The sequence below is a fragment of the Streptopelia decaocto genome, assembly GCF_964273445.1.
Source record: "Streptopelia decaocto genome assembly, chromosome: 5".
Taxonomy (NCBI): domain Eukaryota; kingdom Metazoa; phylum Chordata; class Aves; order Columbiformes; family Columbidae; genus Streptopelia; species Streptopelia decaocto.
In genome coordinates, this window is record NC_138659.1 from 8191508 (window position 1) to 8212382 (window position 20875).

Below are 20875 nucleotides of genomic sequence, written 5' to 3' on the forward strand. Positions count from 1 at the left end.
AGAAGATGTTTTTTCAATAATAGTTATAGTGTTATAGCAAACACACCACACTCATGTCTGAAGAGGCATCCCCCACCCCCCAGCCCTCGCTCTCCCCCCTAAATGGATGCACTTGACACCATATCCCTACCCTCCCCTGTTTTAAGCTGTAAGGTCCTACTTGTATTTACCAAAAGTAACTGCAGACTACACTAAACGCCTGCAAGGTAAAGTCTAGCTTGCATTTTGCTGGGAAAAATAGGACTGACTGGGAAAACAATGATCCAAGGCTAACATGGAGACATCACAGACATCTGGAAAGCAGGGTCTATTTTTGCACTTCACCAAGAAGAAAGAATTTATCCAGACAAAACGGCACCTTCAAGGATATGGACCAAAACCAATGTCTACAACTGAACAAAACAAAGGCCCCTGTGGAGTCAGAGAAAAAGGGTCCAATGGGGAGCAAAGGAAATTTTGCTATTGGACTGGGTCTTGATGTGAATGGTCTGTAAAGATATAAAAGTTTGTAGTTTTCTACGCTCGGGCGGACCTCTGCGCAGGTACCCAGCTTGAGCCAGCCCTTCTGCTATTCTACTCCAGTAAATGTTTTATTTTCTGAGAATCTTGTCTCCTGAAAGCCTGCTCTGCGTATGGTCATAAGGCCTCGCCTGAAAGTTCGCTGCCGCAGTTCTAAGATACAGATTCCGCAGCGAATGGTTATCAGAGAGGAAAGACGCCTGAAAGTTTGTGTAAGGAACATTTAATGAAGAACTGTTGTTTTTATATAACAGAGGACCTGGTGCCTGACCCCAGCAGGGGTGGAGGACCAAGAGACATCGGACTATGAATCCTTAATGTAAAACACAATCTCTACCCGGAATATATACTGATACCTGTATTTACAAGTTAATTTAGGGGGAAGGGCAGCCAAAGTACCAGGAATCCATATTTTAAATAGATTGATAAGGGGAAGGGTATTGTACGTAAACTGAGGCAGGTGTCGGGATAGTCTGTAAATCCTGAAGTACCAACCAATGGGGAACAGGGGAGGGAATTGCGGCTGGGATTTTGGGGGATATAAGCAGGGGCTTTTTGCACTATTTGGTGTGCCTACCTTTAGGTAGAACACCCGGTGTTGCAATATCGTTATTAAAAAATGGCTTTGCTGAGAGATCCTGCCTGAGCCTATTATATTTACAAATAATTGTTTCCTACAGTTTGCTTTGTGAACGGGTCCAGGCACCTGCAGAGAGGGTCAGCAGCATTCTGCTTGGCGTATTTCCCCCGTGCGGTAAATAACAGAGTGAACCCGTCACCGAACTTTTTAAAGTGGCGCTTGTGTTTAGGAAATCTGAACATTGTTCTGCAGCAGGCGCAGCGCTAAAATCACCGCCCGACACACGCCCCTAACGGTCCAGGGCGGCCGCGCGCCGGGGCGGGGCGGAGCCTCAGCAAGCCCCGCCCCTTTTCCCACCGGCGCGGCCGCCGATAGGCCACCGGCGGGCCGCCGAGAGAGGTGGGGCGGGGCCAGAGGGGGCGCCCGCCATATTCAAGCTGCGCGCGGCTGAGGTGGCGGTTGGGAGCGCGCGGCGGGCCGTTGCCCGGTGCCGGCATGGAGGCGTTCACCTTCCCCCGCTACAGCCCCGAGGACATCATCAGCTACCTGCGCAGCCACATCCTGGCGGGCTCTGAGGCCCGCAACCTGGTCAAGGAGGACGTGTTCGACAGCCCCAAGGTGCGCCAAGGCGGGCGCCGCGGCCAGCGCTGGCGGGGCGGGCCCGCTGCGCGCCCCGCTGCGCGCCCCGCTGCGCGCCCCGCTGCGCGCCCCGCTGCGCGCCCCGCTGCGCGCCCCGCTGCGCGCCCCGCTGCGCTCGGGCGGCTCTTAACCTTTTTTTTTTTGTGGGGGGAAGAGCTTTGTCTCTGTGTGCCGTGGCACCAGAGGCTTCCTTGCACGTCGCTTGGTTCCTTGGCCGCTCGCCCCCCGGCTTGCGCGGTGCGTGGCGGACACCAGCGCCTTCTCGGTAAACTGAAAGTTTTCCCGGTGTGCCAGATCGGTCTTTAAAGAGCTCAAGGACTAAACCTAGCGCTTCTCCCCCCTTCAGCTTGCGAGCAGCCTGTTCAAGCCTCGCCGGGAAGGGGGTGGGTTCGTAGACGAACAAACATGAAATTACAAGGTCTGTCTATTTCAGTCCCGTGGTATAAGCCACTGTTTTCGGCATAGGCTCATAGTCTCAATAGCTTCGTTGTAAACTGAGTAAACATTTACTAACCTGAGTAGACATTTACTTCGTTGTAAACATTTACTAATACCCTTAAATCGGTCCTGTAAAAAGCATCCTCTCCTCCCCTTTTCTTTCTTCTGATGGTCTTGCCGTTAGTTCTAAGGTAGTCTCGTGGTGTCCTTGGGAAAAGAGCAGTGGCTTTAGAGTTGAATTGATGTTTCGGTGTCTTTCCTTGTGCTCTGTGTTTGTCCCTGATAGAGGACTGAGCTGGCTCTGTCTGTTTAGGGAACCATGGAGTGATCGTTTTTAAGAAGATTGGTTTGTACTGATGGTGCTTTAGTGTTATAAATGAATAACTGCTTAGCTTGTAGATGTTTTTTCCTATCTGTTTTAATGATGAGATGAAGGGCACACTTTGCTATGGGGTTATAGTTCCTGTGACTTTTTCTTATTTTGGTGTCACTTGGTTTGAAAACTGCTCAGTGAGCAGCAATGTAATGATAAACAATGAGTGGCTGTGACAGTGAGGGCTGTAGTTGTCTGAGCTGATTGCCGTCTCTTATGATTGTATTATGTGACAGTAATGCTTCAACTGCCAACTATTGGAAAGAAAAGCTTATTCGTCTTGGTGGCTCAGTGAAATCAGTTTTCATGTGTTAAAGGCAGAACTACTTTTATGGCCTAGTCTGAGAGCTGTGGACAATGAATCATATGGAATACTGATTCATGCCCTTTCTTCTTGCAGCCTGATGTTTTACGCATGATTTACATGAGAATCCTGCAGAAGGTGTATGGAATCAGCTTGGAGCATTTCTACATGGTAAGTCTGTAGCAGCAGGTGTAATGAAATATGAAAAGAAAACGCATTGCACTTAACAAATTAAATGTTGAAGTATCTCCCTCTTGCCTTCTCCCTAGCAAATGGCAAGTAGCTTGCTGTTTTCCATGTTGTAATTCCATGTATGGGAGCTCAGAAATTCTGCCTCTTTTGCAAAAAAACTTGTGTGAGAGATGCTGTATACGTCTTTGGCTATGACTGGAGGAGGGTCTCTGCGTAGATGTTAGACTCATGTAGAAGGAAAGTAAATGTTGCTTTTAAGGTTTGATCATTTATGCTTCTCTACTATCTGAGAGGAAAATAAGGAGAAATGCAGCTGGACGTTAACTGATACTTAACTCCTGTGTCTGTTAGACAAGAACTGATTCCTGAAAGTGAGAATAAGTAGTATTTTCTCATGCAATTTTTGGATAAACTGAAAGGGAAGTTCATATGTGCACAAGGTAACTCAGTTCTTTACAGGCAATTACATTGGCTGGAATACTGCATTATGAGGTTTAAAATATTGTAAAAAGTGACAGTATACCACTACCTTCTCCTTACAACTTCTTCATAAAACAGTTGTGTGGGAATTTTTGGGTGGTTAAAGAAAGAGCTGCTTCCTGTTAGGTGGATAATGCGAAGTCTGTCCTTAGGTACCAGTTTTGAACAAATTTAAACAACGTTTAGACTGAATTCCTGAGTCTGTCATGTTGCTGCTTTTAGTCATTATTGTCTTTTTGTATTTTGACCAGCCAAACCTGACACTTAAAATAGTCTGCTGTTTAACTTGATGGAATTCTTCAGCCTCGAGCATGTGTTCCCCGTGGATGGAGAGAAGATCCTCAGTGTGTTTAACCTACTTGTAGTATCTTATGTTGTGGACATAAATGTGTGGATTCTTAATTATTCTCTACTTATGCGTTTACTCTCTTTACTGTTTAGATGCCCGTCAACACTGAGATAACGTATCCACAGATATTTGAAGGCTTTCTACCTGTTTGTAATTTGTATGTTCACATGTAAGTAGAAGATGCTGCATCTCTTCAATTGCTATTCCTTGTAAAGGTCTGATTTATGAGAAGTAGCAGGGTTTTATGGATTTTGGTGTTGTGGTTGTACTGCTTGTTGGTTCTGAGCAAGGTGGAATTTGCATATGAAGGGACAGCAATCCTAAGTAGAGTAAAATTCTCAGCAGCCAGCCATCTTGTGAAAATGAATGTGTTAACTAAATAATCCAGCCTCACCAAGATGGAGTGGACATCTATACTCTCAATGTTTAGAGGGTCATCATTACACCTAGAAGAGGGATTTTAAGTACCTGTTGTGTAAATTTGCTGTCTGAATTCTGTGTAGATATTTCTGTTGGAATGGGGTGAGTTTGACTTCAAGCTTTGTTTCAGTTATAAGGGGAGAAAAGACTAACAGCTAAGTGTAGGTGTTCCCTAATTAAGCTGAGAAGTTGTTACACAGGCAAGTAATTTGTCTATAGAAATCTCTTTGAGATGCTGTAAGAATACACATTTTTAATGCTGATCTGTGTGTAGAGTCCTACTGTGTTGTTCTCCTGAGACTTACTGTTATGTGCTTGCTGTACATGTGCTCTGGGATGAGAGGAGAGGTTCTGGTTTTTAGTAAATGGATATAGCACAAAAACTGAGTAATGGTCACTGCAGATAAGGTTTTGTTTTGTTTTCTTTGCAGGCAGCGCTTACTTTCAGTGTGCCAGATTACTGATTTTCAAATTGATGATATCTTAAACCCAAGTAAGAACATGCATTTTAATCCTCGTGTTTCCTGGGGTGGTGGGTGTCTCTTGATATCCAGGTGCTTTTTCTCTTTGGTGGAGGATTGTCCCTGGCTTCCAGCTTGTGTGCGCAGGCACGTCACAAGAAGAGCCATTTAACTAACCTCCTCGCCATTCTTGTGCTATATTGCCATACACAGCTACTATTGTGGCCCTTGGACCAACTGGTTCTAATGAGCAGTTTTCCTCCTTATTCCTTACGTAGGCTAATCCAGTTAAATAACTGAGGGGAGTTCTGCATGCGACGAGTCTGTTGAACAGCTGGTCTGGAGAGCAGACTGTGACATACTCGAAATAATATAGGAATAGGTGGTAATGAAAATTATCCTGACAACTCTGGCATGCTGTAGGTATTTCTTATGCTGGTGCCTGTGTGGGAAGCAGTTTAATTTTTCCTTCACCGTTTTTGATATCTAGGACTGGTGATTCTGGTACAATAAAAACAGCTTAGTAAAGGCTATTCTGAAGAACTCTTGTGGCTCTGCCTTGTCTCAGACATTCAAAGCCTTTGTAAACATCTTCCACAAAGTTTGTTTGCAATAGAGCCAAAAAGTCCCTGCAGTTCAAACTGCTGTCTTCAGTTAGCCTCATAGTTACAGTGAGGCTCTGTTTTCAGACCTGTAGTTGAAGATCGATACACTTTCTCCCTGACTTCTGTTTTAATGGGAGGCTGTATGTTGATGGTCTTTCTCTTAGATGCTGTTTTCATTTGTGGAATTGCATAGAACTGCTAAGACATTGGAGATTCGTAGCGTAGTGCTAGTTTTTGTGTAGTCAGTGAAATCTTTGTGAGGCAAGTAGGGGAAGAAATAATTTAGACTCTGTTTTGTAATTTCTGTCTTTTCTCTGAATTATGTTTTGCCCAACTTTTTCTAAGCAATGGTAATGCATGTGGAAACCAGAATACTGATGGCTTCTAATTCCTATTTCAGAAACAAAGAGGACAGCTCGCTTTTTGAGCGGCATTCTCAACTTTGTGAATTTCAGAGAATTCCGACGTGAGGCTTACTTGGAGTTACAGCAGAACTATGTAAGATTGGGTGCCATGTTACTCCAGATACCGACTTAAGGATAATTAATATTAACCTGGAACTGGGAACATAAAGGTTGTGGGTTTTTAATCATATGCTTAAATATGGCATTTGAATCTTCAATGTTGCCAAGTAATACACAAAAGTAGTAGTTTAATATTATGTAAAACCTGTACAGCTGTATTACATGTAATAAGCTTGCACAGCTATTGTAAATGGTTTAACAAAAACCTTGTCAAAGCCCTTGAGGAAACATGTCAGTTTAGAAGAGTGGATGAGTTTGTCAATATTGTCAAGGTTTCTGTATGACCATGGCCAAGTTATTACTTGAGCTATTATCTGAATTTTTTTTCCAGTAACTTATTTGATAGTTTAGTCTGGTAAGCAAAGGTTTCACACCTCACATCATTTGGAGAAAAGATAAACGTAAGTCAATGGGCTGAAGTGGGAATTGCAGGTGGCTTCTCTTCTGAATATATAAGTAGGTTAGAAATGGTGCATTTCATGTGAAATAATGATGAGCAGGCTTCTAATAGAAGCCCAGAAAGAAACCATATTCCTTTAAAATAAAAAAAAAAAAAATCCAAATATTAATTTGCAGAAACTGGCTATGGAGAAACGCCAACAACTGGAGGCTGCAAATCAGGAGGCAGCAATGAAACTGGAGAAACTGAAGTGAGTATGAGGAGTAAGCACTGTGAGATGCACTACTTGACTTGGTTGTTGTTTCTCTTCAGTGCACATGATCTGGATAGGCTGAGATCAATTGTATGAGATTCAACAACACTAAAAGCTGGATGCTGCACTTGGGTCATAACAGCCCCATGCAATGCTACAGGTTTGGGGAAGAGTGGCTGGAAAGCTGCCTGGTGCAAAAGCACCTAGGGGGGCTTGTCAACAGAAGTTGAATGTGAGCCAGCAGTGTGCCCAGGTGGCCAAGAACACCACCATCCTCCTGGCTTGTATCAGCACTAGTGTGGCCAGCAGGACCAGGGCAATGGTGAGGTTGCATCTTGAATCCTGGGTTCAGTTTTGAGCTTCTCGCTACAGGAAAGTCCTTGAGGTGCTGGAGTGAGTTCAGAGAAGAGGCTGGAGCACAAGTGCGCTGGGGAACGGCTGAAGGACCTGGGGGGTTCAGCCTGGAGAACAGGAGGCTGAGGGGAGACCTTATTCCTCTCTGCAACTGCCTGAAAGGAGGTTGGAGCCAGGGGGTTGGGCTCTTCTCCTAAATAATGAATGATAGTATGAGAGGAAATAGCCTCAAGTTGTGCCAGATTTAGATTTGATATCAAGAACAATTTCTACTCAGAAAGGGTTGTTGACTGTTGGAACAGGCTGCCCAGGGCAGTGGTGGCATCACCATCCCTGGAGATGTTTAAAAGATGTGTAGATGCAGTTCTTAGGGACATGGTTTAGTGGTGAACTTGGCAGTGTTAGCTTAATGGTTGGACTTGAACTTAAGAGTCTCTTCAAACCTAAATGATTCTGATTCTATATGGGGTGTTTAAACAGGAACTGAGTAGTTGAGCTGTGTTATCAGACAGAATTGTTTGATAACTACTATAGGAACTTTTAATTTGAGCTGACTTGACTTCTCCTTTGGCCCTTTTCTGAGTACTTTGCTGGTTAGCCCCCATGAGGAATGAGCCTTCCCAGGGAATGAGCCAGAAAATATAGAGGTGTTGCTGTTGAGTTGCACTCAGTTATAGAAGTAGTGCTACTGACACTAGGCTAGAAGAATTGCTGGCAGAAAATGAAAATGTGGCTTTGGGTATGTGTGGCTTTGAGAAGATATTGTATTTTGTATGTTGGGGACTATGATGAAAGTTTTTGCTGTTATAGTTAGTTTTTAGTAGTATGTCTTTATTATAGCTATAAGAAGCCTATCTTTAAGTTAATAGGTGGGTAAAGTTGGCTTCCTTAGTTATTTGACATGTTTGCCCCATTCTCTGTTTCAGGCCGTTTAGTCCTGTGTCTTTGCACCATTAAGTTTTGGTTTTGCTGTGGATAATAGGATGCAGAGATGGCTACCTTCCAATATATTTTATTTTCTTTGATAGCTGTTCTTGGTATGTGCTAGACAGGAGCTTCTCTGGCTACCTATAGGTCTACCCTTGTACAAGTTGTTTCTATGGCAGGTAATACTATGCAAATATCATAAATGAAAATCACAACAAAAATTGGTAGAAGTATTGTTCTTTTGTGCTTTGCTTAGCACTATCTTTAAATTTAGTCCTTTGTTTTGCTTGTACCACTTCTTGCCAAAATAGCTCTTTAGATTATACTTTAACTATGAAATCCTACAAGCAAAAGAGAACAAGGTCTATTGATTGAGACTGTCTTGCCCTATTTATTGAAGTTACTGGTTGTAAACTCTTTAGAGAGAATGATTGTTTTATCTACTGTCCTCTGACCTGACTATAATAATGCTGAAACTGTCCAATATCTTTATTTTTTGCTTAGCACCATTCCAGTTGAACATCAAGCAGAGGTCAAGCAACTGACAGAAGATATTAGAGAGCTGGAGCAACTACTAAGGCAAGACTATCGTCGGAAGCAAGTATGATCTTGTTATGTATTTCTCTGAAATGCTACTGTGGCTTCTGATCATAGGTTTCCTTATTCCTGTTGATTTTGTTCCCCTCCTATTTCTACAAAGGATAAAGGAGATTTTTCTGATATAAAACAAAGGTCATCACCATACAATGTCTTGTCTAATTGAAAGCACCAGCTCTTCATTTCACTGTAAGGAATGTGAAACATACTTGAAATCAGGGAATACAAAGGTGTAATAGACTCTTTTTGAGATGCATTACTGGAATGACTTGGGGGATACTTGTGTTACTGTTCAGAAGTGTGTTGTATATGTTTTCCTGTTGAATTTGTTTTCCACCTGAATTTGAAGAATTTGAATTGGAGGTATGAGCCATGGCAGGAAAGGAGGCCTAAGAAGGGTCACCTGAGGGAATGCCTGGCAAAAACATTAGGGTTGATTGCAGGGGTAACTTATCAGCAATGGCAACTTGCCTCTAAGATCTCATAGGTAATGTTTTCAGCTGTTTTGGAAAATAAAACAAACAAAAAATATGTAGCTTTTTTTAATGTTAAATCCTGTCTCTGTTATTAATATTATTAACCATGTGTTTGACCTCTGTTATTTGTGATCTTGTATTAACTTAGTTTTTTTCTTGAGAGCAGTGCTTCTGGTGGAGTATGTTGTGTGTGTAACAGTGCCAGGGTCAGTAAGGATAGCGGCGGTCCATCTCTTATCCCTGTTCCTAGTTATCTATTGCTGGCTGCATCCCTAGTGATCCCAGTGGCTTTTGTGACAATTATCTCCTTACTCGTCTTGTAAATTTTACAGGATGCAATTTTGTCTGCTGCTTATGGCACTCCAAAGAAACCATACTTAAGATTTCTCTTGTAGACAGATCTGTGATAGAAGGGTAAAGGAAGCAGTGGTTGTAGAGATGCTTATTTGAAGTTTGTTGCTTGTTTTTTAGACAGCTTTGCAAGAAGTGATTTCGCAAAAGAAGACAGATATTGCAGAGAGGACCCGAAAGCTGGTAAGTACACCTCTGTGTAAACTGTAGCTTGCATCTCAGATCAACTAAGAGATTGTCTGTCTCTTTCTAGGATCAAATTATTCTTGGAGCTAGGCGATGTTCAAGTGGTGATTATTAGGGGTTTTTTTAACTGATTTGGCTTCATTTATTTTTTTGTTCTTCCCATGGCAGCTTTACTGCAGTAGCTTGTTTTATTGTTAACTTTGAATACACACCTTTGCAATGTAAAGCTCTGTCTGTGTTCAGGAAGCCGATCTGGACTTCTGAGAAGCTGTGGCCTTACCTTGGGTGCATAGAATGGCTAATGAGGCAGCCGCTGATCTACCTGGTGGGGACAAAACAGGAGATTTTTGAGAAGTTGCACAGGAAGCTTGTTACTGTTCTCCTAGGCTGATATATCTGGCTCTGAAACCTTGCAGTGACTGCCTGGGTTGCCCTCAGTGAGGGGTTCTGAAGTAATACACACTAATTAGCAGGTATTTTGTGGAGTACTAGTTAATTGCTGTTCTTGTGACTTAGTGTTCCACAGCCATAAGCATGCTCAGGGAGAAAAAAGGACTGTTAACTGATTTGATTGGGAATGTTAATGCTATTTAGAGGAATTTATTTTTAAAACAAACTTTCTAATGAGGAATGACTTAGAACAGAGAAAAGAACTTGTCTAACCAAAAGATCCAGGCAAACCATCCCTCACAATTCCTTTGTTCACTTAATTGTTAGTAATGAAAGTGTGTTTGTCTTGTTAACTAGAATGAGCTTAAAGTGACAATGGCTACTTTGAAAGAAGAACAAGAGCAGCTGAAATCAAAAATAGTGGAGAGTCCAGAGGAACTGAAAAATTACAAAGAACTGATGAAAGAGACTGTTAAAAAACTCAAGAAATCCAAGGTGAGGTTTTTCTCGGTTCACATAAAAGGTATTCTGTTATAAAAAGCACATGTTTTACTGGAGCTGTTTCTTGAATGACTTACACTTCCAGTCAAAAATCAACAAACAGTAGTTAGTCTGAAAGGAAATCACAGCTTCAGAGAAAACTGAAGATTGGTTGTAGGTGGCTTTTTGTTTGTGTTGGTGGCTTTTTGGGGGTGTGGATTTTTTTTTTTTTAATCAGGATTGCAGTCACTACTGCTTTGTCCTGATGAGTAACTGTTTTTGTGAAACTAGATGTAGAACTCTTGAATCTATACTCCACCTGTCTGGCTGTTATCTTTCAAGAGATGACAATATTTTGGCAGTTCACAAATGTCCTTGGATTTAGAACACGTACTACATAGTGTTTCTCTTATCATTCCTTATTTCTGGAATTGGTGGCTGTCTCCACTAGCATGTGGAACACTGAGTTCTCTTCCTAGCTTATTTTTTCATAGTAATGTCCAGTCTTTCAATGTTTATAGTTCATGATTGCTCATACATCAGTGAAACTTGTGTAACTTCGTCTCTCTGTGTATTTTTTGTTCCAAAGGTGTGAACTTTATTACTGTAGTTCCAGGCATCTGTTTTTATAATGCTTTACATAACTTCCAGTGTATAATTCTTCACTGTACAGTTTTTTTCTTTCCTGAAAGCTCTTGTAACAAGCCAGTTAGTTCAGAGTAAAACAATTGCTTGTTACTTTTCTTGAGCTTTCTAAGTGTGGTGTTTTTTTTTTTTTTTAACAAACTGAAGGTCTTATTTCACTAACTACTTAATAGAGGGAAAGGGTAAAAAGGTCAATATGTATTAATTATACACAAAATAAATGCTGAACTCCAAAGCTGGTTTATTAATAGTCTTTTCTCTTTAAAGCAAGAAGTTATTGAGAAATATGAAGTTTATAGAGACCTAGTTGAGGTTCTGCCATCATGCCAACAAGAGGTGCAGTTATATCAAAAGAAGATGGAAAGACAAGGAGCAAATGTGGAGAGACTGGCCAGTGTCTTAGCAGAGGTTTGTATTATCGTCTGTATTGTGAAAGTTCCTGCCTCCCCTCTTCTCCAAAATAAAGAATTTGCATAACTTCAAAATCGCGTTCTTTAACACATCAGTAACACAGAGCTGCTACTTTGCTGCATGCCACTTCTAATGGTCAAAGCCTTAGTTACCATAGAAACATGACCTAAAATAGTTTGAGCTGTCTTGGGCTTGTTGGTAGGAAATGATGGAAGAAGAGATCCAGTTTCTTCTGCAGAAACTAAGGGCAAAAAATAAATACTTGAAGAATCATGTTAAATGCCTTTAATTTTATTAATGTTACTAAACCAGCCTTTCCCTCATGCAACGTTTGTTGCAACACAATACTTTGCTATTTGCTACTCAGTTTTGGGAGAATGCAATTTTTAGAAGCATTTTGAAAATAGTATGCAGTCTTTTGGGGTATTTGTATAGCACATGTTCAAATCACCCTTGGCTAAGAGCTATAGCAGAATTCATAGTAACTTCTGAAAACGATTCAGAGTCCTGGGATCTTGTTAACTTGGATGTATTTAGAATCGGATAAAGACTAGGGAACTGGGATTTAACTGGGAGAATTAGTTAGCAATCAGATCTTCAAAAACCAGGAAGCTAGTTCTAATATCAATAAACTAACAGGGTGTGCTGTTTCCATTATCTTTCCCTCATTTAATTAAGTTCAATACTTTTGTACTCTAGGTCAGAAATCTGGAGGACCAGCTTGAGAATGCACACATAGAACTGAAAAAGGCAAAGACAGATGAAATGTCCTTAAAGAGACTGGTCACTGCAAAACATGAGAAGCTGTCTACACTTGAAATAAGGAGAGAAAAGAAGCGCGAGGAAGTTGAGCAATATAAGCACACTGTATTTGAGTATGGATGAGTTGACACTGCTGCCTGATACTACTTTGTCTTTATGTGCTACCAAAATTCTTGTCTGGAACAAACACCTAGCTTAGCAATAAGAAGAAAATGAGTGATGTGGGATAGCTCTGCGTGAAGACCAGTAGTGCTGCAGGCAGGGACTTAGGGTCTCAAATCAATAATTGCAGTGTGACTTGACAGCAATTCTTTCATTGGCGCGCTAATTTAATTTATAATGCTTATTCTTGATGCTTTTATCTTCTTAAAGAGAATGTCACATTGGGATAATTTTCCAACTTATCAGACTTCAACAAAGCCCCATTTGCCTTTCATGAATTTTTCATAATTTCCCTTGCCACTTTTGCTCGTTATCAAAGATGTTTGAGACCCATGGGGAAATGGGGCTCGTATCTCGGAGGAGTATTATCCTGACATGATGCTTCTAAAACAAAAGGAAAAGTGTCATTTGATCAACGCCTCTTAGCCCATCTTCCTTCCTACCATATGCTAAAGGCAAGTGGCAAGGCAGTGTTTACAGCACAGCAGTCGCTTCTGCAGCAGCAAACTGCAGTGTTGTAAGGTCATGGCTTCACTGTGAGATTAGAAGTGCTGAACTCGTATAGAGAAAGCTTATTAAATAACTTTTTTTTGCTACATGGATAGGAAAGGGAATATGGAAAATTACTAGCTGGGTAGATTAACTATGATGGAAGAGAGCTTTTTTCCATATAGCTAAGAGATTCAACTAAAATTTAGTCATGCTGAAAGGCTCGTGTGGTGTGTAGAATGGCAGTGAGATTTCCAGGCTTCCTTTGCTCCTCATTTAGTGTATTGAACCAGCTAAATGAGATTAAAGTTACTTTTCCTTCCAAATAATGAATGAAAATAATGTAATGCCCTTTATGTGAAGTTGCTGATTTATGTTTTTAATGTTTTGGATATTGCCCTTGAGTGATGCAATTAGATGCTTTGATAAGAAAGAGGGTATGGGAGGTAACCTTGAGCTGAAAAAGCATTTTTTGCCAGTGAATAAGAGAATGTGTCCTGACTCTTTCCTTGAATAGGAAGATGTAAGAAGGCTCTTTCTGAGTGATTTCAGCCATTCTTTAGAGAAGGCAACTGCTACAGTTCCAACTGTGATTATTATACAAATGCTTACTATAAACTGGTAGGTGCTTTTGCACTTGAAATCAGAGTAAATCTGTTTCATTTGATGATTATATGGCAGCTCACAGCTGGAGCGATCTGAATTTATCTGCAAGCTGGGGAAATACTATTTAGTCTTTATTTGATATACAGTGAAATGATGGCCTGGAAGTTGCAGATAACATACATAGATGTCTAGGAGTAGTGGGAGGGGATCTGAGGCTAAGGAAAATGCGTAGCTTCTAATTATGCTGAAACAGAGTGGTTTTTAACATGGTCCAGCAGCTGGCCTTTAGGCTGGGCTCTTCACTGACACCTGTACTATGTTACACAAAAGCAGGAAAATGCAGTGTCCAGATGTCACAGAGTTGCCTTGATTGGCAGCAGCTGAGGATCTTCAACATACTCCTTTAACTTCACTTTGAATTTCACTTCTTGTACCTAAGTTATGGTTTAAGAATGGGACAAGTTTCCAAGCAAGTAAATGCTATACAGCATGGCTTCTAGAAGCTGCTAGTTTCATGCTTATAAAATGAAAACTTTGCTTGTGGTGGGGTTAAGTTTCATCTGTGATTGGTTATGTCTCAGTACTAACTTTTTCTCCCACTTTTAGATATTGCGACAAACTGCAGGAGAAGAGGGGTGCTGTCTGTGATAAAGTGACAGCTATTGAAAAGGAAAAACAACATGCAAGATTCAAAATTCAGCAGTTGAAGGAGAATGCTGAGAAAGAAGAAATGAAAGCCAAGGTGAGGTGTTTTTGTTTGTTTGTTTGTTTTTTTTCCTGAAGGAGTTCTGCTTGTTATTCTCAAAACTGATTTTTAACTTGGACTGCGTAGAAAAAGGAACATTTGCCCTAAAGACAAATAGTCTGTACAGGTGGTGGTTTGGGTGGATAGTGGGAGGGAGAGCATGTCCTGCTTGTGGTATAACTGGGTTTGTGCTCAGGCTTGTGCTCATCTTTGCAGGCCGTAGGTGGCCCGTGGGAGAAATGAGGTTTGCAGACCTGAGGGAAAAGATTCTGAACACAGGTTAACACATAGTAGTGTGAATACTGAGCTAGTGCTGTTTTGTTTTGGTTTTGACAATCTTAGTATTGTCACCTCTAGTGTTACAACAGAATTGTAACATTGGGATTTTTACTTGTGGCTGCTCCTATTCTTCTGATGTTTTGTAACTTTCCTGTGTTCTGTGAATGCTGCTTCTTAAGCCTGGGATGAGTTACTTTTGAAGTCACTTGAGACCACCAGACTGCTCTCATTTAAATCCTTATGAAGCAGAAATGTTAACTTTTCTGATGGATGTTTTGTTTTGTTTTTTGCTCCCCCTTTATCTTCTCTTTCTAGGAAATATCCCGAAATCTGAAGGCTGGGTTGGAGAAGTTTCATGAATCTCTCATTAAGACAGCAGAAAGTTATGCAACCTCAAGAGAAGAAAAAATTGCTGAACTGAAGAAGGGGCTGCTTGGACTTCAGACTTCTGGAAGTAGTTCTTAGACCTGTTTTCACTTGTATTCCACTTGTATTCTCATGTCAGTCCAGTCTATATCCCAGCTTGACAAGATACAAGAAGCCAAGCATTCCTCCTTTAACTGCTCTGATAATTTTTGGGTTGTTGGTTGGCTTTCCCTTTTGGTGGTGCTGTACACATTCAAAGTGAACTCCTTTGAGTTGGTATTGTATAAGTAGAACAGTCATATCTACTTTCTTATAAAGACAGGTTGGAGGTTGTGTTCCGCAGCCTGGATGTTACAGCAGCTATTGGGAAAGAGATTCTCAAAAGCTTCAAATAGATACTAGAAGGAATTACTCCAGCCAGCATGTGATTTTGATGGGATAAACTTACTGTCCTTCAGGTAACTGCTTATAAATATTAAGATACTTTCTCTAGAGAGATCATGCTTGCTTATCCCAGTGATTAGGAATTTGCAGGACAATGAAAATGCTATCTTCTGGCTCCTCCTCTTGGGTTTTGCAACACCAGCTGTTGGGTAAAATAAAAGGCTGCAATTCATGAAGAAGCAAAACTTATGGTTTCCAGTGTCAGGTTTATGTATTTCCAGTATGATTTTGTGCCTTCAGAATGGCTGATTTGTTTGTAGCTAAAATACCTATAAATAAAGCTATATTTTATCTAGAGAGAAATTATTCCTTGGAATGAGTCTACTGCTGCTTTTCAAGAACTTCTACTGGTCTTGAACCAAGGGCAAGGCAGTGGGGGGAGTTTCAGTGTAAGCTGAATAGCAGTGAAGGGAGGGTGGCTTTGATAAGGTGATACAGCTCAATTTCCCTCAAGAGGGCACTGTTATTCAAAATTTTCATGTTTGGTATTTTCTGTTAGTACTTCTGTCTGAATGCCTAGAGTCATCTGTCAAGGCCTAAATCGAACAGAACTGTAGAACTCCTTTATTTTCAGACACTGGTGTGAAATAAGCAAATTATAGATGGACATTTATCATTAAGCTGATATAAGAGACTAGACATAGTGGAATGAGACCTTCACAACCTTCCCAGTGGTCTGCCTTTGAGAATAATTGAATGTCAGTAGCTGCTCTGCAGTTTGGCATACCACTGTTTATATACATTTGACTTTTTTTTGTATGTACTTCAGTGTTTTATGTGCTACATAAAGCTTGTACCCAATTTGCATTGTGCTGCTTGGGCTGCAGTTAAGTTAGGTGATCTTTAGGAAACCAGGGCAGAATGTAGCCCTGATTGGAGTATGAAAACTTCTGTGGAAGACATAACATCTACTCCATCTTCATATAAATATCCTGTAAACTTGGCTTTACACCTCTGCTTGAGTAACCAGGTAACTGCCAATTCAGATCAATACAGAACAGAGCTGAGGCACTTGCTTTGTGCTTTGATTCAGCATGATCTGGGTCTTACTTAGAGCTTTTCTTTAGGGAACCTGCATAGATCAGGCAGTAGCTTAGATCAGCTAAAGGTTGGTGTGAATGTAGACTACCACTCAGGAGGTCCCTTTCCAGGAGCAGAAAGTTTAAGATGGATTGACCATCAGCTTATCCATAGCCTGTTCCCAAGCCCCCTTACTTAGAGCTGAACGGTTTTAGCTTAGAATTAAAAAAAAGTGTGTATGGAGCGAAGGTGGGGTGGGAAATGGGTAGAGGAGAGGGCACAGAGATTATCAGCAGTTATTGTATGCAGCTGGGAGAGTTCTGTACATGAACACAGATGAAAATACCTCTTCTGATGAGCTCAGACTTACGAACATCCAGAATACACGTACAGACAGCAGAGCCTGAACTTCCTGCTATTTGTAAGTATCCTTCCTTTGCACAGACTCCTCGCCATAAACTATTAAAAAGGAAGGTAAGTGTCTCCTGCCGTGAAGATATGTTGTCTCCGAGGGAGGACAGGGCTTTGGTCCAATTTAAACCAGCTTGGGTATCTCTGCAAGGAATAAAAATAGTAATGGGTGAGATGGGAAGTGGGTGAGCAACTTAAATTATGGCTTGTCATGGTACGTGAACGTGAACGAAACTTTGAGACTATGTGATGCTTCTTCCCTGCTCATATGCCTTGCTGCTGCTTTCCTTGTGAAGGAAGCTTTTTTCACTCTCTTGTTTTGCCTTTAATGGAAAGTCTTGCTGGAAAGGAGATATTCAGATCTCTGTCTCAGAAGTCCCCTTTCTGTTAGGCTTTGGCCACAGTGAGTAGGGCTGGGTTAGGTGCACAAGCTTTGTTTTTTCAGCAGTTCTTACTGTTCTGACGTTGTAGGATGAGCTGGAAGAGGAGCTGCAGGTGTGTTTGCCCACTTGGTGGGGCTCTTGGCACAGAGTGGTGATGAATTCATGTTTTTGTTTCTGTCACAGCTTTGCTGAGGAAGCCAAAGGAAATTTGCTGAATCTGCAACCCTAGAATAGCAGCTTTGCAGCTTGAGATTCATATATTCTAGGACTAGCCAGAACCAGGTAAATTAAAACTTTTTTTTAAATGTAAAGATTTCAGATGACTGATAGTCAGCTTTGTGTGCAGACCATCCAAACAACTGCAAAAAGCTGCTGTGTCCTTCTTGGTGTTGTCCTCCAGCTGGGGAATATGAAGGTATCTTGAAGTTGCCAGTACCCATGAAAGCACATTGCATTATATGGTACTGGGTCTCAGCTTTGAAGGGCCCATTTACCTTTTGTAAAGCTTGCTCAGGCACCAAGTCTCCAAAGCTTATGGACCAGGTACAGACAGAGTGAAATAAATGGCTAGAGATGCCTGGGAATAAAACAAGGAAAAGTTTGAGCTGAATATCTAGATTCCCTTTGCCTGCATTTTACAAAGCTAAAAAGGGAATGGTCTGTTGCTTGAGGCTTTCTAAATGGGGACAGAACTGTATGTGACACTATGAAACTCTGTAGCATTTTACACTTAGTTGATCTCCTGTGACATTCAAGGGACCTCTTGATTTGTGGTATTTTTAGTGCTAGAATTTGTATGAAAAAGTTTGCGGAATATTGATGATGGTGGACTTTCCTGATGTCAGTGGGCGCCACAAAATAAGTGGTAGGTATGTATCAGCACTACTGCAATATACTTCTGTTTCTTCAACCCCAAAGGGTTTGGGTTCTCTCTTGCTGGTCTGTATTGCATTGCCCAGTAAGAGCAGGGTGACTGCAGAGGGGCAGAACACAGCAGTAGTACTTAAAAACTGCACTGACATCTTGCAAGATAGCAACCAAGGTTTTATTTTGTGTATGTGTGTGATTTGATGGGGATTGGGTCAGGTTTGTTCCTCTCATTAAATATTGCCTTGTGTCATTTTCGTGTTTGTTTTTTGTTTTTTTTTTTTTTTTAGCACCAATGGGCCAGAATCAGGTTTGGCACTTACTGTATATTGTATAACAGTCCCTGATGGTCTTTGCCTTACAGTTCTGACAATCTAAAAGGGGCAGTGTGACAGGTAAGTTAAAGTGACCCTTCCAGGGTGTCACCAATGTCACCACCTGTATGTGATTCTTCACCAGTTTGCAGTAGTACTGCAAGTTTCTCATTCTGTGCGCATCCTCAAGTTGTGTGTGCATAGTTACTGCTGTGGCCTGGGCCATCTGACACAGAAGAATCCACAGGACCTTGCGTTGTTCCTTGCTTCAACGTGGTTGTCTGATCCTACTGCAAATACAAAGTCAATTTCATGGGGTTTTAGGTTGCCTTTTTGGGTTTGGTCTCATTTTTCTCTGTGGAAAGTTCACAGGTGGAGCTGTTGCACTTTGGGAGTAAACACCTGCAATGCCTAGAGGGAGACAGGTCTTTACAAGCCCTGAAACACAATCACTAGAGGCACACCTTGCTGACTCGAGGAGAAGGGAGGTTGTAGATGTGGTTTCTCCATGAATGAAGCCTGAGAAATTTTATTCCCATGAAGGTTTTCTCCCTTTTTGCCTGAGCAGAAAGAGAGCAACATGCCTAGGAGCTGAGTTTCCTGATGGGTAGCAAATTATACAGTACTTATTGCAAAAGAGGAGTTTGGAGGTTGTGTCAGTGATATTGTGAAAGGCAATGTACTGAAAAATATACTTGCAAAGAAGTGGACATTGGAAAAAGAATTGTTTTTGTGAGTTGCAAGTCACTGGAGGGGACAGGGAGAGGCCAGTGTTTGCAGAAAATGAACAAACAAAAGGAGGGAAAACCTGGGTTATGTTGAGGTTTCCATAGCAACACAATACTTTTGCTGGAAATATCAAATGATAAGATCTAATCTATCTGCTATTTAACTCTTGCATGCAAAGCCTTCTCCTTTTTCAGCTTACCTGCCATCTTCCACAGCATCTTCTCTAGTGATGTTTGTCATTATGCAGTGGTGGCCTACATAAGGAATGATCTTCCTGGGACAAGGCTGTCCCTGTGCTGTTCCCCCCACTGTACAAAGCACATGGAAAAGAAAGAGCTGATGAGACATGGCCAGTGTGTGTGTTATGGGCTCTATGTAGGAATGACTTAGTGACTGTACTGAAGAAGTTTACTGGCTTCTTGAGAAGCTCCTATTTCTTGCAGATCCGAGAGGATGGGCTATGCTGGTACCGAGAGCAGAGTTGCCAGGCAGGTATGTTGCTGAGCTGTTCCATAGCCTGCAGGGTTTACTGCATAAGGATGTGTCTGCCTTAGAAACGATGAAGCTTAATATCTGTCTGAGATATGTAGAAAACTTTCTGTGGATGTTTGGAGAGTTCATCAAAGCAGCCGGACTTAAATTTGTACCTTTGTTTGAAGAGCATCAGATTTGGGAATCCTCGATGGCAGGGGAAGCCTCTTGTGGAAGGGTGGCAGTTTTCACCTGATTAAAAAGGACAATTTGAGAGAGTGGGCAGCGTGACAAAAGTCCTTGAAGTTACTAGTGGTTTCTACAACGTAGAAGGGAGTGTCTGTTCTTCCTTTCTTGTAGAAGGAAGGCTGGAGTGGATACAGAAGACATTTGCCTGACTTGCCCCTCTTGACAGTGTGGTGTTTGTAACTCAGTGTGTTCATGAGATGGTGATGCTTGCCTGGCCAGGGAGAGTGCCTGGGGCTGCTTCAGCAGAAGCCGAGTGCAGCTGATTTAACTGCTCAGGTCATTTAACTCTTCTCTGTATTCCTCCTGCTTTTCAGTTTGTTTGACTGTCAATGGAAGATGAAAAGTTGGGTTGTGTGCTTTTGTTTGTTGTTTCCCCCCCGCACCCCGATGTCACCACCATATCTGAGATCTCCTGCATGATAACTATTTACAAAGAGAGCATGATGAGAGAAGGCAGGTCCCCGAAATGATGCTGTATGTATATACCTTTATAACTGCTTTTGGGGTAGAAGAGTTTGTAACCTTCAAAGGAATGAAATTTGGAAACTAGCTGGCAATCTGCCTAGTGAAGGCGCTTAGATAATACCATGGAAGGAATCTTAGAGCTGGAGACTACTCTAGAAGGAAACTCAGTCTGGTGGGGAGAGGTTTAGAAGGAAATTATGTTCCTGTTCATGCCATGAGTTCTGTGATGGAGTATTTCCCCTGGTCATCCCTCACATATAGAAAAGACTCCCTTTCCTCCCTGCCAACTTTATTAACTAAGCTTCTGAGATTTTTTTTTTTTAAATTTTCTTCTTCCCCAGAATCCATAGGAGTTGGACATGATACAGACAGGGTGTTAGTATAGACCTCTGGTATTTTGAGTGATCAGCTGGTGCATCTTGCTTGCAAACTCAGTGCTAAACTGATCACTAAATTTCAGAGTTCCCATCAGATGACAATGACAGTTTTACCCCTTTCTAGCAGGGTGTATGAGCTGTGGGCATTATGAAGATTTGGGAAGACTCATCTGTTTCTAAGAACACTCTTCTGTATTTGTGTTGGTGAAAACTGGAGTGTTGGTGATGCTTTGTTTCATGTTATGGCTTTTGTTTTTTACTGCAGGTCTTAGGAATTTGGGTGAAGTGCTGTGATGTTTGGTCTACATGTAGTATGGGCTTTTTTTGGTCTTTTCTGTTTGAGACCTATTGCCTTTCTGGCTGTAAGTGAAGAACAGGGAAT

General features: G+C 41.5%; 1 protein-coding gene across 1 annotated transcript; it reads left to right on the forward strand.

Annotated features, from left to right (window-relative positions):
• Nucleotides 1-1508: 1508 nt before the first annotated feature.
• NUF2 (NUF2 component of NDC80 kinetochore complex) lies at nucleotides 1509-15511 on the forward strand. The gene is made up of 13 exons (XM_082054735.1): nucleotides 1509-1717; nucleotides 2950-3024; nucleotides 3967-4043; nucleotides 4726-4787; nucleotides 5761-5858; nucleotides 6461-6534; nucleotides 8323-8419; nucleotides 9363-9425; nucleotides 10176-10313; nucleotides 11211-11351; nucleotides 12054-12229; nucleotides 13980-14115; nucleotides 14713-15511. Exons 1-13 carry the CDS (start codon nucleotides 1595-1597, stop codon nucleotides 14860-14862), a joined length of 1410 nt encoding a protein of 469 aa, XP_081910861.1. The 5' UTR covers nucleotides 1509-1594; the 3' UTR covers nucleotides 14863-15511.
• The last annotated feature ends 5364 nt before the right edge of the window (nucleotides 15512-20875 follow it).